This window comes from Hyla sarda, chromosome 2, assembly GCF_029499605.1.
Source record: "Hyla sarda isolate aHylSar1 chromosome 2, aHylSar1.hap1, whole genome shotgun sequence".
Taxonomy (NCBI): domain Eukaryota; kingdom Metazoa; phylum Chordata; class Amphibia; order Anura; family Hylidae; genus Hyla; species Hyla sarda.
The window spans coordinates 190,680,024-190,706,560 of record NC_079190.1 but is presented as its reverse complement, the minus strand read 5'-3'; the positions used below and the strand labels follow the sequence as shown (position 1 = coordinate 190,706,560).

The following is a 26,537-nucleotide window of genomic DNA, read 5'->3' as shown; positions in this document are numbered from 1 at the left end:
CACCCTCAGACGGAGGAGCAGTCTGCTTCCAATGTTTAGCTATGAGAGTCTTGGCAGCCAGAACCATGTGTAGGAACAACTTAAGTGGTCGTTTAGTCAAGGATTTTGTGGACAAGTGTAACAGAAAAACTAAAGGGTCCAGGGGGACCTTAACCCCCAGTACCTGGTGGATCAGCCGCTGAACCATCTGCCAGAAGGGAACAATCAGCGGGCAGGTCCAGGATATATGAAAGATATCTCCCAACCCCACACCACATCTCCAACACTGCGGGGGGAAATCAGGGTTGATGGGGAGTGTGGTACCAACCCATCAGCATCTTAAATTGTGTCTCTTTGATGGCCGTACAAATAGAAGTCCGGGAGGCCCTGTCCCAAATGACCTTCCATTGGGGGATCATGATGGTAGTATGAAGGACCTCCTCCCAACGTCCCATATAGCAGTGAGATGGGGGGTCACCTTCCAGAGGGGAGATCAAAAGGTAGTAGATATCTGAGAGCAATCCCCTCGCCTGAGGCCCACATCTACACAGTCTCTCAAAACTCATGGGGAGTGACACAGTCAACGAGCCCCACTGCAAGGACAAGTAGTGCCTAAGCTGCGTATAGTGGGCCAATGCGGAGGAGGGGCTTTATTTTCATTTTAACTATTTTATCAGCGGAAGCCATAAAATGTAGCACTTTATGGTTTTTATATGTGTTTATTTATGGTTTTTATATGTGTTTATTTAGCCCTCTTAAGCACCAAAAGACCAGGTAATCACACTATAAACAAGCAAACACTCGTTTCTTCAGCTGATCGGTAGTCACATGATGTAGACACATCTCTTCATATAAGTGAAGGAGTGTACAAACCATCCAGTTATAGTTCATGAGGTCCTGCACTGACAGGAAATAAGCCGTCTAAAAAAAGCTCCTTTTAAAAACTGCCAATCTACTAGATAAATGCTCATATTGGGCAGATGTCCGGTGGTCTAAGGCTATGTCCACATGGCAGACAATTTGCAGAATGTCTGTCAGGAAAACACAGATGGTCATTTCGCAAATAGGGGTGATAGGACCGCTTGGAAATGCTACGTCTCCATAGATGGCAATGCATTTCCAAGCGGATTCTGCTGAGAGATTTGACACGTTCATCATTTCTGTGGACACCAGAATTGGAATTTCGGTGGTGGAAATTACTGCTTGAGAGATATAGGATTACTAGTACCCTGTGTGGCTGCTTTGTTTTGATAACTGTTACCCTTGGTTACGACCCACTGAGGACCCACTTAGGTCGGTCACATATGCTCAGTTCAACTGCAGTCTCCTAAAGGTAATGGCAGTTGGTCTTCACTGGTTATTAAAGCAAGAGGAATTGTGGGAAAGTGTGTGCTCTGTTGCAGGGCAACAGTCGAATTACAGTTCAGAGTTCTTCTATGGGGAAGAAAATCTGTACAGGTATGTATGTATTTTACATAAAAACAGCACATTTGGACTCACTCACATATATATGTATCTGGTCACATCTGATCTTATAAACTTTTAAATTGGAGCAGTCATCAGGAATTCTGATGACTGGTTCTATCTAGCCTTGTGCTTATTTATACCCATGTTTTTCTGCTGACAGGTCCACTCTAAGGCTTTAGGGTATCGGGTTTCCAGTAGCTGAAAGTTCACTGTGGAATTTGCACCGTGGAAAATCTGAAAGCAGATCATGTTCCTACCTACTGAAGTCAATGGAATTCTGCAGTGGAACACCCACAAGTGGAACTGTCTTGTTATTTCTCAGCCTGTCAAGAAGGTGGAGCCAAGCTGCTCAAGTGCCACAGCCTGGCACAATTTCTCTCTTGCCCTCAACTCCTAGTCTCTCCTTGGTTGATGTAGAGGTCTCGTTATGTCACTCAAGGAGGGGTTGGGAGGTGAGGGTGAATGAGAAAAATGTGCCACACTCGTCTTCACCTCCTTGACACTTGGTTAAAAAATAAAAAGACATTTTTTTTAAGTTTGGTATCCACCATCAGCTTCACAAAGATACAGTTTGCTTTTAACAGCAATTCACAAAGTGTTAGAGTTCTTTTTTCTTCAATAAACTCAATGATAATTTAAAACTGTATATTGCACACTAGTGTAACTTATTAAAAATACATACCTTTTTAAGCCTTAAGGTTGATGCATTATTGCAATACTTGTACCAGACAGATTTCAAAATGGAAGCAAATGGAGTGACTCCAATGCCAGCTCCCACCAGAACAGCCACTTCATAGCTAAAAACATCCTCACTCGCTGTTCCAAAGGGACCATCTACTGAAATTCTTATGGGAATATAACACAAAAGATTATGATTACATATATTTATTGTATGTATTATTCTGCCATTGTATGACTAGCTATAGGGTGCACATATATTTTAACCCCTTAAGGACTCGTTTTTTCCTCCTCGCCATAAAAAAATCATAACTATTTTATATTTACATCCACAGACTAGTATGAGGGCTTGTTTTTTGCATGACCAGTTGTCCATTGTAATGCAATCACTCACTTTACCATAAAATGTATGGCGCAACCAAAAGAATTTGTGTGGGAAAATTAAAAAGAAAACGGCAATTTTGCTAATTGTGGTAGGTTTCGTTTTCACGCCATTGTGTTCTTTATTCTTTGGGTCAATATGATTAAAATGATGCCCATGAGTACATACTTTACCATTGCTGATGCGCTTGAAAAAGAATCACAAACTTTTTAACCAAATTAGTACTTTTTAAATCACCCTATTTTGAAGACCTATAACTTTTTAATTTTTCCTTATAAGTGGCGGTATGAGGGCTCATTTTTTGCAATGTGATCTGTACTTTTTCTTGATATCATATTTGCTCATATAAAACTTTCAGTAAATTTTTTATCAATTTTTTGGGGGAATAAAATGTAATAAAAAAAGGAGTATTTTGGACTTTTTTTTTACGTTCACGCCGTTCACCGTATGGTATGATTAGCATTATATTTAAATTCCACATAGAATAAATAGTGAGTACGGCAATGCCGCATACCTTTTCTGTAGCAAGAAGGAGTAGTGTGAGTCGGGTCAACACCTGAACACTGATAGCTGAAACCAATGTCCGTGTTCTGTCCTCCGGAAACCAAGAGAAGCAATCCAAAAATTGGAAGAAAACTTGGAGGCACTGGAACTGCAGTTTCACAAAGTTTATTCTATCAGGTCATAGATACAACTGAGGCCGACAGGCCGTTTCTCGCTCACATGCGCTTAATCATGGCCTCAGTTGTATCTATGACCTGATAGAATAAACGTCGTGAAACTGCAGTTCCAGTGCCTCCTCAAGTTTTCTTCCAATTTTTTGATTATATTTGAATAGTTGGGATATTTACGCACGCGCATGACCCGAGCATTGCTCCGATGCTCACGGTTATGTTTAGGACGTAAATGTGGTGCGTTAAGTACCACCTCACCAGGACATATATTTACGTCCTGCTTCGTTAAGGGGTTAAAGTATGTTTTTGTACCCTAAACCCCAGATTTCTTCTCCCAGTACAAATAGGGATTGACAGCGTAGCAGTTTTTGACAAACCTACACAGAAACTTCACAGGCTTCGATCGCAGGGTCGCCCTGTCAGCATCGCAGTTAATGAAATTCACTGTGGTTGAATTGCATCCCATAAATTACCGTACCTTGACAGTCACCAGTAACTCCGCAGCAACAACTTGCCAAGTCATAACACTACCACAATTACTTTCACTAGCTGAAGTGCCTGCAAAGAAACCCTGCCATTTTTAACCGCATGGCAAAGTCACTGTGCAACAGTATGTAAAATGCATCATACATTAATTTAACTATTGGATGTATAGATGTTAGGCTATTTATATAATATTTACTTAGGTAATTTCCATGCATCTTGAAATTCAGTTTTGTCACAACCACAAGCTTTGAACAGGCCCTCGGTCCAATCCCCAACTATACGAATATGAATACTGAAGAAGTCTTCCTCTGGGGCAGAAGTCAAGGTGAATGGATGCCACTCTAAGTTAGATACCGCAGGACATTGGACAAAGATATATTGCCCAACTTCCATCTTGAAACCTTTCATCTTCATTTGCAGCTCATATGTTTTGAAAGGATGTGTAACAACCTGATAGTAAAAGCAACCAAGACGTTATTATTAAAGGCCGAGAATATACTGTCATTCACCATAGATAGATAGATAGATAGATAGAATACCAAAAAGAGCAGCACAACAAAAAAATCCAAAAAAGATAGAGGTGCACGGTGGTGGATAAAGAGTTCCTTGACAGATACAAAATTCAAGATGCCAGCAGCACACAAGGGATGTAGAAAATGGGGAACTTTATTCCATCATTCCAGTGTTACAAAGAAGAAACGTTGCTTTATAACACTGGAATGATGGAATAAACATTACAATTTTTTACATCCCTTGTGTGCTGCTGGCATCTTGAATTTTGTAGATAGATAGATGAACAGACAGACATGACATTACCTTCGTGATAACAACTTTTTGCTGGGATCGCCAAAATCGGATCAGCCTTTCAATGACATATAGGGCCATGGGTGCTACAACCCATTTCCAGGTCTATTAGAGAGAATAAACTATTTTATTATGCTAATTTACATGTTAAAGTAAAATTTTGACATTGTATATAAGCATGTAAAAACTAAAGTTATATATATATATATATATATATATATATATATATTATCATAACACAAAAATCCAGAAAACACCTGCACTCACCGTTCAGATGCAGACTCAAGGCTTCCCAAACGGGAAAAACTCGTTGGAAATAGAGGCCGGAAGAAGCGATACTTTGCGCGAAAACTAACGGTTGTTCGCCTCTGAGCGCCCACATCTCTGCAGCCCGATGTCCCCGGTTTTTCCTGTTTGAGGAGTCTGAATCTGAGCGGTGAGTGCAGGTGTTTTCTGGATTCTTGTGTTATGATAATATACTGAGCCTATCTCTTTACTACGTCCTAGCACCTCCGCAGACTCAATATTGTCAAGTCGGATGACTGCTGAGCTGCTACGTGTTACTCCTTACCTGTTGTTATTGGCCATAAGATAAAGCGGTGCCGTTTCATCTTTGTTTTGCTGACACGTCTATCTATATATATATATATATATATATATATATATATATATATATATATGTATATAGATATATATATATATGTATATGTATATAGATATATATATATATGTATATATATATATATATATATATATATATATCGATCATAATTTGCGTAAGGTGTTCTATACATGATTGTTTCACAATCCAAAAGCTCCTCAATGCTGATACTAGAGATGAGCGAACTTACAGTAAATTCGATTCATCACGAACTTCTCGGCTCGGCAGTTGATGATTTATCCTGCATAAATTAGTTCAGCTTTCAGGTGCTCCCGTCGGCTGGAAAAGGTGGATACAGTCCTAGGAGACTCTTTCCTAGGACTGTATCCACCTTTTCCAGCCTACCGGAGCACCTGAAAGCTGAACTTATTTATGCAGGATAAGTCATCAACTGCCAAGCTGAGAAGTTCGTGACGAATCGAATTTACTGTAAGTTCGCTCATCTCTAGCTGATACCTTCCTTGCAACTAGACATGTGCAATTCATTTCAAAAGAAATTAGTATTTGTCCGAATTGTTCATATTTCATACAATCGGATTGATCCGAATGTACAAAATATTTACATCCGAATGAATCCGAATTCATAACAAAACGAACTGTACATGCCTAGGAAATTGTGAAAAACAAATTTTATTTTTGTTAAAACTAAATTATTTTTCATTTAGAAGCAAGGGACCATTATGGGGAGCGGGTGCAGGAAAAGAAGAGACCCGCAGAGATCAGAACATTGGAAGACAGGTAAGATAATGTATAATTTTATGTGATTTATTAATACATGATGTAATGTTGAATGAATGAATGAATGAATGCTGCATGAATGATTGGTGTGTTTGATCAATGTGTTTGATTGACGGCTGATTTATGTATAACGTCATGTTGGTTATTTTTATTGTATTTTTCATGCAGATATTTATAGTAAAATATGTGATTTTAATATATACTTATTGTTAATACATACATTTTAATGTAATGTGTATTTTTTTGAACATGTAAAACATTTTAGATACTTGTTTTACACTTGCGCTAACCCAGTGTTTCTGTTACCCAACAAACCAGGGTGCTTCCAGCTGTTGCAAAATTACAACATCCAGCATACCCTGACAGCCAAACGCTGTCCCACCATGCTGGGAGTTGTAGTTTTGCAACAGCATGAGGCACCCTGGTTTGTTTGCAAACACTGTGCTAAGTTACCTATTTCTGTTTTTTCTTTTTTAAATTTCCCTCTCCCTTTATTGAACTGGTTTAGTAGGTTAAAGAAATGCATAGTTAATTGCCATGGGAAATTTTTCATTGACAAAACCACAGACATAATTTGATAATTGCCCTTTAGAACGTTTGTGATTTTATCAATGAAAAATGTTCCCATGGCCATTAACTATGCATTTCATTAACCTACTGACCATTCAGTGTAGGGAGAGGGAAATTAAAAAAAAAAAAAAAAAAACAGAAATAGGTTATCGCATTGTTTGCCAACGAACCAGGGTGCGTCCAGCTGTTGCAAAACTACAACTCCCAGAATGCCCGGACAGCCTTTGTCTGTCAGGGCATGCTGGGTGTTGTAGTTTTTCAACAGCTGGAGGAACCCTGGTTCATTGGGAAACAGAAACACTTGGTTAGCGCAAGTGTAAAACACGTATCTAACATATTTAACATTTTCAAAAAAATACACATTGCATAAAAATTTATGTATTAACAATAAGTATATATTAAAATCACATATTTTGCTATAAATATCTACATAAAAAAGATATTTAAAAAAATAACCAACACGTTATACATAAATCATTCGTTAATCAAACACATCAAACACATCAATCATTCAAGCAGCATTTATTCATTCATTTAACATTACATTATGTATTAATAAATCACATAAAATTAAACATTATCTTACCTGTCTTCCAATGTTCCGATCTTTGCGGCTCCCTTCTTTTCCTGCACCTGTTCCCGATAATGGTCCCCTGCTTCTAAATAAAAAATTATTTTGTTATCAAAAAAATCGAATTTGTTTCTCACAACTCCCTACAGCACCGGCAAAAGGGCAAAAAAGAAAAAGAAAAAGTAACAAAACGAAACTAAGTTAAATGAAAAATGTATACGATACTCCGAATACCGAATATATACGAAAAATCAAACCCGGAAAAATTACTGAACCGGAAATTTTACCCAAAACGAAAAAAATATAACGAAACTAAACAAAAATTTACCTCGTGCACATGTCTACTTGCAACAGTGATCATTTTGGGTAGTTGGCAATGAACTTGTTCTTTATGGTCAAGTTTTCTAATCCGCACTGCTATAAGGGTTCCTTCCCACTTTACGGGAAATAAATAAAACTGCTACAGTCTAAAGGTGTGGGCAGGAGAAAGCACTGAACTTACAGCAGCATTGCGCTTAAAAAGAAATGATCATATAAGCAACAAGATCTATCTCCCGAACGGCTATACCAATTTACCCTTGGTAAGAAGCATTAGAAATAGGGTCGCTATTTACCTGTATATTTAGGTTAATGCGGGTGACTCAGTTTCCCTTTAATCGCATAAGAATGTTATTTAATGCTTTAGACTAGTGTTTCCCTCCAGCTGTTGCATAACTACAACTTACAACTTTAAAAGCCGCCCTGACCTCTTTTAAAAGTTTTTTTTTTTTTTTTACTGGACAACACCTTTAAAAAATAAACACATTCTCTAAAGAGATGAAAATAACATTAGACAGTGTGCATCTGTAGTTATATAAAGTTCCAATACAAATAGTATATGTAGATACATACCATTGGTTCATTTCCTGCAAATTGTGGAATAGGACACGGCTCAGGACCCCAAAGTGTAAAATTATCTCTACAGGTATTTGGGTTATGCTCTATTAAACTGTCAAAAGTCTGTCCTCGCACTATTCGTCTATAACAAAAAATAAATAAATTATTAAAAACATAATCCATACTTGCTATGTCAAAAGCAGCTTTACTTTTATTTTACTTTCACTTGAAAGCATTTAATGGTTATATGTGTCTATCTATCTAATTTAGATTCTTCCACTATGAAACTGAAATGAGTTTTCTACTTTTAATTGTTTTTATTTATTATGTATAGATAGGAAACTATACACTTTTTAGTATGGATATATAAAAATTTTTGTCGCAATAGGGCCCTGTGTAAAACATATATAGCCTCCTGAGTAGTCTAAAAAGGAAAGATGTAACTAAGTTTTACCCTATATAACGAGTGGCAACACAAACTAGAGGTAACGTGATGTCCTGGTGAGGAACACACTTGTCCACCTGCCATGTCTGGTAGATGTGTCTTTACTGTGTCTCCTCCAGCCCAAAGCTCAGTTTAACATGTCTTATGTTTCATAATGCATTTTGATTGATTGATGTACATATTGTTGATAGCTCCCCCAGGTCGGTCTAGATGGAGAGGAGGTAGTCAGTTGTAGTTGAAGGAGGAGTTTAAAGTGAGTTAAGATCAAGTCCAGACCTCTGCTGTGTTTGACCTCACCACATTAGGACAGGCCCAAAAGACCCTGTTGCAGAGATTCCAGTTCCTGAGCAACATCATCCTTCACCAGGATCTCGCAAACCAGGTCATCCAGTTCTTGTAAAGTCTGTCCACATCAAGTTCAGACGAAAATCCACTTGGAGGAGAAGTGCTGAGAGCCAATGTCACGTATGGGCAGGGAAGGAGTGCACATTACTCTCGCCCACTCCCCTATCCCTGCCTACTTACAGACCCGCCCCAGGCAACGGGTCCATAACCACGGTGACAGTCCCTCCATAGAAAAAGGAGGGATGTAATAGTCAAAATAATAAACTACAATAATACAGACTCAGGTCAAGGAACAGACAGACTAACAAAGCAAAACTAACACACTCACACAATAAGCCCAAGTCCACTATCCACGTCAAAAGCCAGGAGTTTGTCAGAGTACAAAATCGCTAATACCAGTGAAAAGTCAGAGTGGAGTCAAAGGGTCAAAATGCCAGATATTTCAGATACAGTTAAAAGCAAGCTAGGAGTACAAACTGAGCTCTTTAGCAGGTAAAGATTGGGAGTAGACTGCCAGCTTATATGGAGTTAGAACAGGTGCTCCAATCAAGGTCAGCTGACCAATCCAGACAGCCGGGCGTAACCCAGCAACAAAAAACAACAAAGAACCTGTCAGAACCTATCTACCCTATAGGTTCTGAAAGCCAAGAAACCCCATAGCCAAAGGAGAGGATAATGTGAGTGAAAGCTTTTGGCAGCTCTGGTCCATACATATCCAGCCTGGCGATAAGCCCTTACACTGGATTCTTCAAGTGAAGTTGCAAGGATTAGTGATTGTCAGCTCCCAAGTCGAATCTAGCCTCATTTTTGTCAAGTCCCAGTCAGTTAGTCTGTCCAAGTGATATTCATAAAAGTAGTTTTCTTCATATTCTTAGATGTACCAGTAGACATCCAGTCATTGTAGGACACGTGATATAAACCTTTATTATGTGTCACCACTCGTTATATAAGATCAAACTTGGTGACAGGTTCCCTTTAAACATGAAATCAGTCATGCAACCTACCAAACAAGTCACTTGATCTGGCAGTCAGGTAGCACTGACCAGGTACTTAACAAGTAAATAGTAATTCATTGTGCAACAAAACTAAATATATCTACAGCAGCATGTGAGTGTCATTTTTGTTGGTGTCTGTCAAGAAGCAGCACTTAGACTGAATTCACATTGCATTTTATGTTTATGTTTAACCTCTTAATGACCAACGATACGCATTTTTACAGCAGTCGTTCAGGGTTCTTATTCTAGCCCACTGAGTTTTCTCGGTGGAACAAGAATAAGTTTGTGTAGCTCTCCTGTGCAGGGATGAAAGGAGCTCGGCCATCAATATGATAGCCAGGCTCTTGCTGTAATAAGCAGGAGCAGAGAAACCTCAGCTTTGGGTATTTTATCCGTTTATATGACTGCTGTATGTGAAGAGTGCCTTAGCTCTGCTTACCTGCAACTTAGTTTCCATTGCAGCCAGGGGTCTAGTGAAGGCCCCCAGGCTTGCCATGGGTGTCTGTGTACTCAGCCATGCTGTGCAACCTTCCCAGTTTCATTGCCTGTCAGTGTTATGCTGACAGGCAGAATACACAGCACTAGTTTACAAGTGCAGAGTATTATATCAGCAATCTAATGATTGCTGTCAGTCCCCTTGTGGAACTAGTAAAAAGTAACAAAAAAAGTAAATATAAAATGTACATGAAGTTAAATATAATGAAAAAATATATATATATTTTCCCTTCGGATTTTGTTAATGCACTCCCTAAAAGCCGGAAAAACACACTATTAAAAAGTCCTACGTATTCCAAAATGGTACCAAGAAAGCCACACATTTTATCATAAAAAAAACAGTCCTAACATCAGTCCTGAGTCCTAACATCAGGCGAAAAATGTAAAAAGTTATAGATCTTGTAATGTGGAAACACTAATTATAGATTTTTGTAAATGTTTCTATTAGCACAATGTAAAAAAAAAAAAAAAAGCTTATAGAAGCCCAGAATCGCTGTAATCGTACTGACTCAAAGAATAAAGCAATAATGGTAATTTTTACCATATTGTAAATGGCATGAATTTAAAATGCAAAAAATTAATTTAAAAAATCATACTTTTTTTTTCCATTTGACCAGTAAAAAAAGAGTTAACAAATAAGATATATGAACCTCAAAAATGGTGGCATTAAAAAGTACAATTTGTTCTCCAAAAACAAGCCCTCATAGACTAGCATGAGGGCTTATTTTTTGCGCGACCAGTTGTGAATTGTAATGCCATCACTCACTTTACCATAAAATGTATGGCGCAACCAAAAATATACTAATTGTGTGGGAAATGAAAAAGAAAACCGCAATTTTGCTAATTTTGGAAGGTTTTGTTTTCACACCGTACAATTTACGGTAAAAATAACATGTGTTCTTTATTCTTTGGGTCAATACAATTAAAATGATACCCATGATTACATACTTTTCTATTACTGTTGCGCTTTTTAACCAAATCCCCCTATTTTGAAGACCTATAACTTTTTAATGTTTCCGTATAAACGGCGGTATGAGGGCACTTTTTTTGCGCGTGATCTGTACTTTTTATTGATACCATATTTGCTTATATAAAACTTTTAATACATTTTTTATAAATTTTGGGGGGAATAAAATGTTATTAAAAAGCAGATATATTGGACTTTTTTTTACATTCACGCCGTTCACAGTACGGTATCATTAACATTTTATTTTAATAGTTCAGATATTTATTAAAATACGGCGATACCAAATATGTATGTAAAAACTGTGAAATAGGGAAAATGGGACAATTTACGTTTTTATTGGGGGAGGTTTTTTTTCGAATTTTTTAAACTTCTTTTAATACTTTTTTTAACTTTTATTTATTGCTAATACTGTTCAGTGCTATGCATAGGACATAGCACTGATCAGTATTATTGGTCATCTTCTGCTCTGGTCTGCTCGATCTCAGACCAGAGCAGAAGACCCATGGAAGGCAGCAGAGGCAGATGAGGGGACCTCCGTCTGCAATTCTGGATGATCGGATCGCCGCAGCAGCACTGCGGGTGATCTGATCATCCATTTTAGTGACCGCAATGCTGCAGATATCGTGATCTGTATTGATCACGGCATCTGAGGGGTTAATGGCGGACATCCGGGTGATCGCGGATGTCCGCCATTACCGGCGGGTCCCTGGCTGCTATCAACCACCGGGACCTGCTGCGCATGGCCGAGTATCACTCCGATGCTTGCAGTTATGCATAGGACGTAAATGTACGTCCTGGTGCGTTAAGTACCAGCTCACCAGGACGTACATTTATGACCGGCGTCGTTAAGGGGTTAAAGAACAGATATGTTGCTTTACATTACAATTAAAATAATTCATTGGAAGACAGATTCTGCTGTAGCAGACTACAGCAGAACATAAAACAGTATTTATTTTTAACATCAGTTTAACATATACGTGCTTTTGGTTGTGTACATATGGGTATGGCATGGTCTGGGGTGTGCCTTGGCCGGCTGGGTAGATATGCCTAAAGATGGGGGCATACCTGATAGGGAAAATGTAATGCGATGAATAAACCCGAAAATTGGGTTGAGCAGGTGGCAACAATTCTAGCACCAAGTATGGCATGTGAGAATAGGGGGGGGGGGGGGGGGTAATATACTAGTCCCATTCCAAAAATACAATTAATTGATTTAAATGTATCCTTTTCAAGCATATAAAACATGTATGCTTACCCCCTTCTTGACCTATGGCATGCATTTACATCATGGGAAGAGAGTATGGTGCTGGCATGGGATCTGGGCCCCCGCCATAACCGACAGGAGTGCTGATATGTGTGGCTGACATCAACATGGAATGATAGACATTGGAGATCGCTCCGATGTCCGTCATTTAACTGTTCAGATACTGCACCGATCAATAGTGATCATGGCATCTAAACAGTTTTTATATGCATCATTCTTGGTTTAGTGGCCCCATTAGCCCCCCTGCAGTGTAATCGGGAAGTGAAAATAGGTTGTCAGGACAGCCTTAGCTAGGCCTCAGTGTATGCCATGGATCAGCAATTGATACAGCTTTAAAAATATATATATTTTTTTTTTAATTCCCCACAAATCACTGTTTTCCCTCTTTTTTCCACGGTCCATATAAAAACAATATAAATATATTTGATAATTTATGATAATAAAAAAAAAAAAACATCAAAATGATCAAAAGTTTAGACAAAAAATTAGCCCTTACAAACTAACAAAATGTTATACGGGTCCAAACATAGTGATACCATATGGTGAACTCCCACAAAATTTGCTCAATTCCATTTGTCTTTGTAAATTTTCTCTGCAAATAATTCATTTCTGTCTTTCTTATAATTCTATGGTAAAATAAATGGTTGTAAAAAGTTTAACTTGTCCTGCACAAAATAAGCCCTAATAAAGCTCTATAAGTGGAAAAATAAAAAAGTTATGGGTCTTAGAGTGTGCAGATGAAGAAAACATAAGCCAAAAATCAACATTCTGGAAAATTTGGAGGTCAGAAAGGGATTAAAAAAGTTTTTTGATGGGTCAAAATGACAACATAGATTCCCTGGCATCTGTCAGCAGCACAATGATGGGTTAACTTGGCCCCCTATGTGCTTGCAGGACTGTGGAATATTTTAATGATAATTAATTAATGAAAACCCCCCTTGTGTATATAAATTCCCCTATTCCCCCAGGTTACTGAGTTTTTTTCAGCCCAGTGTGCAGGACAAAGTTTGTACCTTCTTTTAAAGAAGTATTTTTTCCTATATGGGAGATGCCGAGTCACCTCTGGTGTGTATGCGCTGTTTTAAAACGTAGTTCTGCAGCCGGAGGATCGTGTGGTAACCGGGACCTGTGTCTCCTGCGGTCTCCCTGCTTCATCTGCCGACTCCCAAGTGTATGCGCGTCGCGCTGCAATGTTTGTGGGAGCCGGAAAGAAGATCACATGGGACGCTGGTGATGTTGGGCAATCAAGGGCTAGCCTAGTGGCGTCAAGCTGTGTTATTTAAACTCAGTGCTGTCAGTGTGCAGGTCTCTCTGAGCCTGCTTTAATCAATTGATTGCTACATTGAGATTGTGAGCTGTGTGACTGCAAGTTCATCATTCTGCTAAAGGTATTTTTCCTTGTCCCCCCCCCCCCCCCACATTCTTTTTACATAATTAATATGTATTGTATACATTTTTTAGATGTCATCTAGGGATTCAGGATGTAGAGATTCTGCAACCAAATGAAACTCAAAAACGCAAAACTTCTTGCCTGCAGGGAGTGTCAGATCCCTCTCCCTAATGACTGGAAGGAGTGCGGGGTGTCTCTGGCAGGAGGCTTCCCCAAAAATGCTGACCGTGCTGGAGCGCTTCACTGGTACTGGTGAAATAAAACTGCAGACTGCAGTATTAAAATCCAATAGGTATTTATTATACCTATAATATGATAAAGGTAACAGAAAACAAAAAACAGGGGGGGGGGATAGCAATCTTATACGGACTACGCATTTCGAAAGGTATCCCTTTCTTCCTCAGGTCTGTAGTATGGTGTGATTAGTGTCCTTATATGCCAGTCTAGCATATGTGTTCCCTCTAACCTCTATTATCCCGAGAGTCTTAGCCAAGATCAGACAGGATCAGGTCACGGTGATAGCGATCATTCCGTTTTGGCCGAAGAGGTCGTGGTTCTCTCTCCTGATGATGATGTCCCAAGGGAACTATTTGGAACTGCCACTGCATCCAGATTTAGTGTCACAGGGAACCCAATATTGTCACATAATATTGTCTGAAAACATTTAATCTAACAGCCTGGAAGTTGGTAGGCCCATATTAAGATCCAGAGGATTTTCTGACCAGGAATTTAATACTTTAGCACACTCTAGGAGTGTCTCTACAAATAAAATATATGCCAGAGTCAGAAATATCTTTGACTCATGGTGTAGATCTAAAAATGTAGACTCCACTTCTCCATCCATTCCGCAGATACTTGAATTTTTACAAGATAGATTTGATAAAGGTTTTTCTTACAATACCATATGTGCAGGGCTGGCATTAGGGTGGGGCAAACCAGGCAATTGCCTAGGGCCCCAATTCCCCAGGGGGCCCCCTGCCGGCTGCTCAGTAGGGGGGGGGACTGTTTTAAAGTGGCCGCAGCGTTGGCTTCTTGTTAAACATTAGCAGCTCGGCCGCGGCCACTTTAAAACAGTGACCAGCTCCGGGCCCCGAGCCCGCAGGGGGCCCCCGTCACATTTGGGACATCCCTGTGTCCCGAAAAATCTTTTCAGGACACAAGGATGCCCCGTTTATCTCACAGCTGTCCCGCGTTAACTTTAAAAACGCTGGGGCCGCTGGGAGGAAGCGCACGCAGTGACGTTACTGACGTCCCGTGTGTGCGCCCATAGCAACAGTACAGCGGAGTGGAGCAGTGAGGAGGACGCGCGGGTATGGTAAGTGCGGTCATCTTCAGTGTTCCGACCGCCACTCCCGGGATCTACTGCTATTGCCCATAGACCAGTAACCTCCTGGGACTTAACCTTGATCTTAACCAAATATGTGAGCATCCATTTGAACCTCTGGATGAGGTCCCCTTAAAATATATATCCATGAAGATAGCCTTCTTGTTAGCAATTACTACTGCTAAAAGAGTAGGGAACTGCAGGCACTTGCAGCAGAGAAACTATACATCTCTTTCCATTCTGATAAAGTTCTGCCTAGGTTTTTACAATCTTTTCTTCCTAAGTGTCCCACTTTTTCAAACACTAATCAAGTTATTTGCCTTCCAAGATATACTCCCACCTCTGCAGATGGAGAAGTGGACTACAGTGGACTTGACATAGTAAGATGTCTAGAGATCTACATCAGACGTACTAAATCTCTATGCAAAGATAAGAATCTTTGGTTTCTAAACTTACAATATCTAGATGGATAACTGACTGTATCAAGACAGCTTATGAGGCCCAGGATGTAGAGCCCCTAGAGTTTACTAGGGCTCATTCCACACGGGCTGCTGCCACATCTTGGGCCAAAAGGGGTTCAATCCCCTTGGACCATATATGCCAAAATGCTTCGTGGTCTACTCCATTAACTTTTTCCAAACATTATAAACTTGAAACTTTATTTTCTGAAAAAATGGATTTTGCTAAATCTGTATTAAATTCAGTTAAAAAATAAACTACCCTCCCAGGGATATTACTATACAAATCCCATTTTCCTGCTGCTGACAGATACCAGGAAAGATTACATTTAAGTAGTTTTCCTGTTTAAGTAGTAATCTGTTTTCCCGTAATCTTGTCAGCAGCACAAGCTTTCCTCCCTTTTTTTCTCTCTTGGTTACTTTATAAATAACTCAGCAACCTGGAGGAATAGGGGAGCTTATATACACAAGGGGGATTTTCATTCATTCATTAATTATCATTAAATATGCCACAGTCCTGCAAGTACACCGGGGGCCAGGTTAACCCATCATTGTGCTGCTGACAAGACTAAGGGAAAACAGATTAACTACTTAAATCTAATCTTATATATAACAAAGGTCCAAAGAAAACAGAAGTTTAACAGAAAATAAGGTAGTACTATAACACACTGAGTGAATATTATTGTGACAGAAATGTAACCAGTAAGATACAGACCCTGCTCCATGGATGACAAGGCCAATGAAGAAGATGACAAAAAGATGATGAGTGTACCAAAAAACTTCGAAGTATGACCTGCGAATTGTTTTCGTGGATGAAGTTATTATAAGGATCAAAGCAAGAGTTATCACTACGCCAGTCAGTCCAGCCAGAAATGTGAATGCCACGTTAATGCCCCCTATTGGATTCTGTTGGAAAACAACATGAAACAGTGAATAATGTATATTATATTAAATCCGATTATTTATAAAGGTGGATAAGAAAAATGAGACCAGTTAAATAAAATGTTTGCTGCATTTACTACCGTACTTCAATGTTATACAACTAGTTAGAGGTTTTTTTAGGGAATTAAATGTATTTAAAGAGAAAATGACAGCTTGTAAACCCACAATAAACCCAATATGCAGGGTTAAAGTGCAGGGTAAACAGCTTTAAAAAGAGGAGTTGCTCATATTTATTGGTGAAGTACTTGCTGAGTTATGTCCGTTGATATTTTTGTTTCTACTGTACAACTCTGCCCAGCCCAGCCCATCCCTCTCATGAATATGCTAATTTATTCTCTAGCCTGCCAGTAGGGTTGAGTGCTCTTATTCCAAGTGAAGTGAGGCAGTGGTGCCTGTGCTCTGCTAAGAGAGCAGAGCCTTCACCCCCGCTGGCAGGCTTTCATGTCCTAATTATGTAAGAGTGAAGACTTTAACATATTTAGCAGTGAATATTGATGAGGCAGGGGAGCTCAGCTAGCCGGCTACCTGCCTCCATTGTACAGAGCTGCGCAATAGGAACAAAGATATCAACAGACATACCTCAGTGAGTATTTAACAGATAAATGTGAGTAAACCCCTCTTTTTAAAGCTGTTCACCCGCACTATAGTCCAGTATATTGGGTTTAGTGTGGGTGAACAAGCTTTCAGTTTCTCTTTAAAGCACACAGTATTCTAAATATGATACAAGTTGTCATAGGATATCCAGTGTAGATAAATACAGTGATTTGTTGCCTCCTCTGCTTTCCCGATTAGACAGACTTGACATTTAGTAGTCTAAGAAATTACCAAATCTATGTAAAACTAGGGGGCCTATGGAGGAAAATACAACAATATCAGATTACCTAGGGTTACCTTGGGGTCATGCATTATAACAAAAACAAAAACTGATGGGCATACTATTTAATTATACTGTGTATATATAGCCATAGCATTAATACCAAATGCCTATTATTGTTGCTGTCTCCTATTGGTAGTCACAAATGCCACTCTAGCATATATAATATGTACAGTTATGTATAATACTGATACCTTTTGTTACAGAAAAGAACTATAGAATAAATAATTTAATTAATTCCAATACCAGGAACGCTGTGTACATCAGAGAATAGACAAATTGCACAAAATAATATGTAGGATACACAACAAATCTGCCAAATAATTGTATCAGAAAACATATTGCTGATAGGAAGGACAACTTAGTTAATGTGTCAACACTATCTAGACACTTTAAAAATGTACACAAAGTGGATATTTTCAGTCTAGTGGTCATGGGTATTGAGTAAGTTACTCCACCCAGAAGAGGTGGAGATCCACGGAGAAAGCTTCTGAATCAAGAAAGTTTGGGGATATTTCTCTTTTACTGAAGCACTTGCAATGTCCAAGTACAGAAACAGTCTCATATAACAGTCTTGAGGTTGCTTAGTGACTGGCAGAAGTTACGGACCTTGAATTAGACATATAGTCTCTTTTAGGAAGAGATTTGCAGATCCGTCCGGATTTAGGGGAGTTATTAGGTCCGGAGGTACTGCAGAGTGTTTGGGGGATGATACACTCTATGTTTGTAATGGCTCAGCCGTCGCCGCAAGGCTCGGGCCTAACTCACTGCGATAATTGCTGTACAGGTCTTCTCTCGTCAAGAGCACAGGAGCAAGAGAGCAAGAGATGGCCGCCGCTCCCTTATATGGGCAGGGGGCGTGGCGAATCTGATTGGTCCGAACGTTTGCCACCCACCATTACATGGTGTGATGGGATTGCCTACGTCACAAGATCTATACACATTATAAAACCAAAACGAGGCTATAGATATCAAAGTGAGGCCTGGAACGCATCCAGAGTGAGGCTTGGAACGCATCACATGACCCGAAGGCCCTGCGACACCATGGAAACAAGTAATTAACCATTTATTTATATTATACTATTTACATTAACCTATGCATAAATTACTAAATATATACTAGAATAGAGGAGACTAGGGGTAGACTAACTAATAGGGAACCCTAAGTCCTAGGGACTCTGGCTATGGGGACCCATAGATAAATAAGTACCGTATGAAATGCGATACTGGGACACCACATATCTTTATATGAGATGTTATAACACTGGTACCAATGTCCAATTATTGTGTATTCTTCCATATTTCAGCTGTATACTTGGATCACTCTCATATAGAAAGGGCTTGCATTGTGTACAATATATCTTTTTATTGCCATAAATTTTTGCTTCCATTAATTTTATCATTTATTCACTTTTCTTTCCTTTTGCTCTTTTCAGATGTCATTTTCTCTTCGACCTCCGTTGGTCCAGTTAAGTATTTAAAATTTATTTTTGACTCATCTATGATGAATAGATTTTGATTTATTGTTCCCTAGTATACAAGCTGTATACAAAAAAGTAAGAAAAAATGGTGGAAGCTATGTATTTGATGGTACCCTCTGCATACGTCCACTTGTGAACCCTAAAATTTTGAACTGTCTCTTATTGAATTTTCAAATCATCCATTTCTTTGCAACTGTGTGAGTATTGAACAGAATCCTTACTTAATTTATTATTAAGCTGTCAGTTCAAATAAATGCCATAAAATTGAAGCCTTCATTTAATACCTGTGGACTCAAACTTTGTAATCTATTAATCCATTTGGATTCTTCGCACAGCAATTTCCTATCCAGGTTGCCACCTCTTGGTCCCAACTTGGGTTGTGGTAGACCCCAAAACTTAAAATTAAAAACATTGCCACCGTGACACTCAACGATATGTCTTGCCAATGGAGTACCTCCCCCTGTATTTATAGTACTTAGGTGCTTCGACACCCTTCTATATGTAACCGAGGGGTGCGGTAAGTAAGTACTTCTTTCATGTCCTCATCTGCTAGTAACAGGGACCAGTACTTTTGTAAGATGTTCATCACTTCTTGGTTACTCTGATCAAAGGTACCAATGCACCGTACTTGTTTATTGGATTCAGGGGCTTTTTTTTAATCATTTAACAGGGTTTCTCTGGGGGTATCACGGGCTTGCGCAAAAGGTCTATGTAACACCTTTTTGGGGTCCCCCCATGCTCTAAATCTTTGATATAAGAGCCTGTTTTCTCTCAAGAAAGATTCCATGTTGGAACAGTTTCGTTTAGCCCGAAGGTACTGTCCAACTGGTATTCCTCTTTTAAGTGGACCTGCATGGTAACTTCTCCACTCCAAAAAACTGTTTGTCGGCTTCCTGTATATTTCTGTACTGATGCCTCCATCACACTCTAGGGAAATCTTAAGGTCTAGAAAGTTTAAATTTTGCTCGTGTATTTCATGAGTGAAGTGCATTCCAATGTCATTAGTATTCAGTGCCTTAATAAAATCATAAAATAAAGTGATAGTGCCATCCCAAAAAAACGAAGTTCTCGCGCACCGTGTTTTGCGCAGACATGCGCAATCACGGTAGTACAATCCTCCTAAAAACATAAACAGTTCGCGCACCGCAGGATGCGCATATTACCTGATGTCATACGGACCAATGGAATGTGAGCCTCCCCCCTCGTGTTGTGATTGGTGCTCGACCCCGATTTCTGAGAGGATGAACATGCCAATCAAACATAGAAACGTTGCGATAGGCTAAATCTGATATTGTGACACCAGATTGGCCACACAGACCCGGAATCTCTATAGTGAAGTCATCCAGGGGAGGTTTTATAAACCCCTGTCAGCAGCTTTGGCGTTCAGTCCCCAATAAAGCCACGGACGTGGCGAAACTGTCAAGGGGGACCTGAACAGTTAGTTTTTAATAAGCAGGATAGCCTCTATACATATATATGCACATCATGGCAAGCTGCAGACACTATTGAATGTGTATACTGTTATACATAATGAGCGGTGGTCCGCTTCTAACTATTGTGACTCTAATTGTTATTCTAGGCTATACCTGCTTTTTTAATCACTTGGTGTGTGAGTTCAAAACTAAAAATAGAGTACAAACATTTTAAGTGGTGTGGGAAAATAGGGTTTTGTTGGACCACCTTCTTAGTTGGTCTATGAGTATATTGTATGTATCAAAGTAGGGCTCACTCACACTTCTGGATAGCTCCACTTTAGAGAGCTACATCGGTCACTCCTCCAGAAGAACAGGAGTGGGGTGAAGAAAAAAATAGGGCAATAGCACTATCTTTTTTTTCTCCACTTAACTCCTGTAAAATAATGGACACCCAACAGACACCTTTCAAGTCAATGAGATCTGTCGAGGCCCTGTGGTGTCAGTTGTGGTCGACCCGTTTAGGTTCTGTTCGGTGCAAAAAAAAAAAAATGGACCGTGAATGGGTCAGAGCACAATGGCAGTGTAAAGCTAGCCTAAAATCCACATGAATGCCAGGACCAAAGGTTTTCTAGAAGAACACTGTCCAGATCATAACACCGCCAGATTATCATCTTTCCATTTTGAATCCTAGTATGATCTCTTTTCTAAGTAAGCAGTGCACACTTACCTGGCATCTTCCATGCTTGTTTGAGGACTTAATTCAAGCAGGAAGCATGCGCTCATCTGACTTTCATACGTCTATGAAAAAAACCTTCACTGGCCAACTGTTATGCCTCTGTTCCATTTTTGAACAAACTTATAAATTTGTCCTCCTGTTTTGTGGCCACTTACCAAGTCACATTTCTGAAAATGTCTCTATTAAGATGTTGTGGAATGACCTGAAGTGATCTGTGCACACATGGCATCCCAGAAATATTTAGGAACTAAAACACATTTAATTCATTTTCTCCCTGCACTGTGTATATTTACTCAATGTGCTCAAAAAAAATCATAAATTGTCCTGAAAATGTATGATTTTCAACAAGCAACCAATCACAGTCCAGCTTTCCTATTCTAACTAGCTCTTGTAAAGTGAAAGCTGATCTGTGATTGGTTGCTGGTTTTTCATAAATCAGGGTCAATGTATTTATCTATACCGGTGACAGTAGATAACAATCGGACCACGAGTTAGTAATCAAAGATAAATCAAAGGATTCCATCAAATTTTTCTTGCATCTGTATAATTCTTTGTGTTGGTGTCATGTTCAAATCTATCTATCTATCTATCTATCTATCTATATATATATATATATATATAAAAACTCAACGTGTGTGTGTGTGTATGTGTGTGGGGATAGGAGGTTGGGATAGGAGGACGGGATAGGAGGTCGGGAATGGAGGACAGGAAAGGAGGTCGGGATAGGAGGACGGGATAGGAGGTCGGGATATGAAAACAATATATGAGGACTGGATATGAAGTCAAAAGCTTCCTCCTTTGTTTATTTTCCTCCCCAACAAGGATTAGGAAGGAACGGCTGGAGATATTTTAATACCTGGTACACATATTACGGGTCGGGATATGAGGACGGGATTGGAGGTTGGGATAGGAGGACGGGATAGGAGGATGGGATATGAGGACGGGATATGAGGTCGGGTAGGAGGTCGGGATAGGAGGACGGGATAGGAGGATGGGATAGGAGGACAGGATATGAGGACGGGATAGGAGGTTGGGATAGGAGGTCGGGATATGAGGTCGAGATAGGAGGACGGGATATGAGGATGGGATAGGAGGACAGGATATGAGGACGGGATAGGAGGTTGGGATAGGAGGTCAGGATATGAGGTCGAGATAGGAGGACGGGATAGGGGGATACGAGGATGGGAAAGGAGGTCGGGATAGGAGGACGGGATAGGAGGTTTGGATAGGAGGTCGAGATAGGAGGATGGGATAGGAGGTCGAGATATGAGGACGGGATAGGAGGATGGGACAGGAGGAAGGGATAGGGGGACAGGATAGGGGGATGGGATAGGGGGACGGGATAGGATGATGGGATAGGAGGACGGGATAGGAGGTCGGGAGGGGAGGACGGGATAGGAGGACGGGATAGGAGGTCGAGATAGGAGGTCGGGATAGGAGGTCGAGATAGGAGGTCAGGATAGGAGGTCGGATAGGAGGTCGGGATAGGAGGTCGAGATAGGAGGTTGAAATAGGAGGACGGGATAGGAGGGCGGGATAGGAGGTCGAGATAGGAGGTCGGGATAGGAGATGAGGATATGACGTTGAGATAGGAGGTCGGGATAGGAGGACGGGATAGGGGGACGGTATAGGAGGTCAGTACAGGAGGCCGGGACAGGAGGTCGAGATAGGAGGACGGGATAGGAGGTCGGGATATGGGGTTGGGATATGACAACAATATATGAGGACTGGACATGAAGTCAAAAGCTTCCTCCTTTGTTTATTTTCCTCCCCAACAAGAATTAGGAAGGAAAGACCGGGCAACGACGGGTACTCAGCTAGTATATATATAAAACTCAACGTGTGTGTGTGTTTATGCATGTGTGTATGTTCCAGCATCACGTCCAAACGGCTAAAGATATTAACATGAAACTTGGCACACATGTTACTTATATGTCAACAACAAACATAGGATAGGTGATTTAACCCTTACTCACCCCCATTTGCCAGGGGCGGGGTTTATGTTTAAAGTCCCATAGAAGTCAATGGGAAATATATGTTACTGCATAACTTCCAAACGGCTTGAGATATTTTGATAATACTTGGTCACATGTTACTTATATGTCCACTTAAAATATAGGATAGTTAATTTAACCCTTAACTACCCCCATTTGTGAGGGTCAGGGTTTTTGTTTAAAGTTCCATGCAAATCAATGGGAAATGTATTTTCCCACATAACTTCCGTACAGCTGGAGATATTTCAATAACTGGTACACATATCACGGTCGGGATAGGAGGTCGACATAGGAGGTCGGGATAGGAGGACAGGATAGGATGTCGGGATAGGAGGACGCGATAGGAGGACCGGGATAGGAGGACAGGGATAGGAGGTCGGGATAGGAGGACGCAATAGGAGGACTGGATAGGAGGACTAGATAGGAGGTCGGGATAGGAGGTCGGGATAGGAGGTCGGGATAGGACGACGGGATAGGAGGTCGGGATAGGAGGTCGGGATAGGAGGTCGGGATAGGAGGACAGGACAGGAGGTTGAGATAGGAGGACGGGATGGGAGGTCGAGATATGAGGATGGGATAGAAGGTCGTGATAGGAGGACGGGATAGGAGGACGGGATAGGAGGTCGGGATAGGAGTACGGGATAGGACGGGATAGATGGACTGGATAGGAGGACGGGATAGGAGGACGGAAAAGGAGGACAGGAAAGGAGGAAGGGATAGGAGGTAGAGATATGAGGATGGGAAATGAGGACGGGAAAGGAGGACGGGATAGGAGGAAGGAATAGGGGGAAGGGATAGGAGCACGGGATAAGAGGACGGGACGGGAAAGGAGGACGCGAAAGGAGGTCGAGATAGGAGGACGGGAAAGGAGGTTGAGATAGGAGGACGGGAAAGGAGGACGGGAAAGGAGGACGGGAAAGGAGGTCGAGATATGAGGACGGGATAGGAGGACGGGATAGGAAGATGGGATATGACAACAATATATGAGGATGGGATATGAAGTCAAAAGCTTCCTCCTTTGTTTATTTTCCTCCCCAACAAGGATTAGGAAGGAAAAACCGGGCAACGCCGGGTACTCAGCTAGTATATATATAAAACTCAACGTGTGTGTGTGTGTATGTATATATGTATGTATGTGTGTATGTTCCAGCATCACGTCCAAACGGCTAAAGATATTAACATGAAACTTGGCACACATGTTACTTATATGTCAACAACAAACATAAGATAAGTGATTTAACCCTTACCCCCCCCCCCCCCCCCAATTTGTCAGGGGCGGGGTTTATGTTTAAAGTCCCATACAAGTCAATGGGAAATGTATGTTACTGCATAACTTCCAAACGGCTGGAGATATTTCCATAATACTTGGTCACATGTTACTTATATGTCCACTTAAAATATAGGATAGTTAATTTAACCCTTAACTACCCCCATTTGTGAGGGTTAGGGCTTTTGTTTAAAGTCCCATGCAAATCAATGGGAAATGTATGTTCCCACATAACTTCCGTACAGCTGGAGATATTTCAATACCTGGTACACATATTATGGGTCGGGATAGGAGGGCGGGATAGGAGGTCGTGATAGGAGGTCGCGATAGGAGGTCATGATAGGAGGTCGGAATAGGAGGTTGGAATAGGAGGTCAGAATAGGAGGTCGGGATAGGAGGTCAGCATAGGAGGTAGAGATATGAGGTTGGGATAGATGGACTGGATAGGAGGACGGGATAGGAGATTGGGATAGGAGATCAGGATAGGAGGTCGAGATAGGAGGTCGAGATAGGAGCAGGGGATATGAGAATGGGATAGTAGGTCATGATAGGAGGTCGAGATAGAAGGTTGGGATAGATGGATTGGATAGGAGGATGGGATAAGAGGTAGGGATTGGAGGTCGGGATTGGAGGTCGGGAGAGGAGGTCTGGATAGGAGGTCTGGATAGGAGGTCAAGATAGGAGGTCAGGATAGGAGGTCGGGATAGGAGGTCGGGATAGGAGGTCGAGATAGGATGACGGGATAGGAGGACAGGATAGGAGGACAGGATAGGAGGACATGATAGGAGGACGGGATAGGAGGTCAGTATAGGAGGGCGGGATAGGAGGTCGGGATAGGAGGTTGAGATAGGAGGACGGGATAGGAGGACGGGATAGGAGGTCGGGATAGTAGGTCGAGATAGGAGGACGGGATAGGAGGACGGGATAGGAGGTCAAGATAAGAGGTCGAGATAGGAGGTCAAAATAGGAGGATGGGAAAGGGGGACGGGATAGGAGATCAGGATAGGAGGTCGAGATAGGAGGACATGATAGGAGGACGGGATAGGAGGTCGGCAGAGGAGGTCGAGATAGGAGGTCGAGATAGGAGGACGGGATAGGAGGATGGGATAGGTCGATGGGATAGGAGGACAGGATAGGAGGCCGGGATAGGAGGTCGGGATAGAAGGTCGAGATAGGAGGACGGGATAATTGGTAGGGATATGACAACAATATGTGAGGACGGGATATGAAGTCAAAAGCTTCCTCCTTTGTTTATTTTCCTTCCCAACAAGGATTAGGAAGGAAAAACGGGCAACGCCAGGTACTCAGCTAGTGTGTAAATAAAATATAGTGAACAAATATAATATTTAACAAAGCAAATATTACTGGAAAAAAACTGTAAATAAAAAGAACTATGGTTATAAAGTACATCTGCCCAATCAAACCCTTGTCTTTCAGAAACATTTGGAAATATTTTATTACATTGGTTTTCCCCTAGTTTCCCAATACTGTTCTCCACTTACATTGCAAATGTAAATGATTTATTTAGTCACATTTGTCTTTCTTTTAGGTCACTTCTGCTTTGCACACAAACAATACTCAGTCTGATTCATGAACTAGGGATGGTAGAAAGGTCAAATTCACCTACTAGAAGGACAGAACAAACCTAGGTAACTCTGCTTGGTAAATATTATAATTATAATTCATATACCAAAGAGTATACTTTAGCTTGGTAAAGCACTATTTATGCACAAGGATCTAACGCACAGGACTAGGCTGTGGTGAAAATGTTGGAATTACAGGAAGGAGACGCCACATGAATTTGGAATGAACTTGGTGAAAAGTAGTTTGTGACGGAAAATAGACTAGAAATTGACTAGACTAGTATTTGAGGACAGCAGGGGGAGTTATATGGATTTATGGTTTACCATTATTTGTTTTAAAGGGTACTCCACTGCAAAAAAAAAATAAAAATGTAAATCAACTGGTTCCAGAAAGTTAAACAGATTTGTAAATTACTTCTATTTAAAAATCTTAATCCTTCCAGTACTTATCAGCTGCTGTATGCTCCACAGGAAGTTATTTTTGAATTTCCTTTCTGTATGACCACAATGCTCTCTGCTGATACCTCTGTCCATTTGAGGAACTGTCCAGGATAGGAGCAAATCCCCATAGAAAACCTATCCTGCTCTTGACAGTTCCTGACATAGACAAAGGATCAGCAGAGTGCATTATGGTCAGACAGAAAGGAAATTCAAAAAGCAAAGAACTTCCTGTGGA

At 40.6% G+C, this 26,537-nt stretch overlaps 1 protein-coding gene across 2 annotated transcripts in view; it reads right to left on the bottom strand.

Moving 5' to 3' along the window:
• LOC130355629 (cytochrome b-245 heavy chain) overlaps positions 1 to 26,537 on the bottom strand; it is a 71,419-nt gene that overhangs the window by 9,531 nt on the left and 35,351 nt on the right. For both annotated transcript variants that reach the window (XM_056556012.1, XM_056556011.1), the window contains exons 7-11: positions 16,285 to 16,475; positions 7,902 to 8,028; positions 4,483 to 4,575; positions 3,863 to 4,116; positions 2,129 to 2,291 (exon numbers count right to left, since the gene is read on the bottom strand). In XM_056556012.1, the coding sequence (XP_056411987.1) occupies positions 2,129 to 2,291; positions 3,863 to 4,116; positions 4,483 to 4,575; positions 7,902 to 8,028; positions 16,285 to 16,475 (828 nt within the window). The remainder of the gene's footprint in view (positions 1 to 2,128; positions 2,292 to 3,862; positions 4,117 to 4,482; positions 4,576 to 7,901; positions 8,029 to 16,284; positions 16,476 to 26,537) is intronic.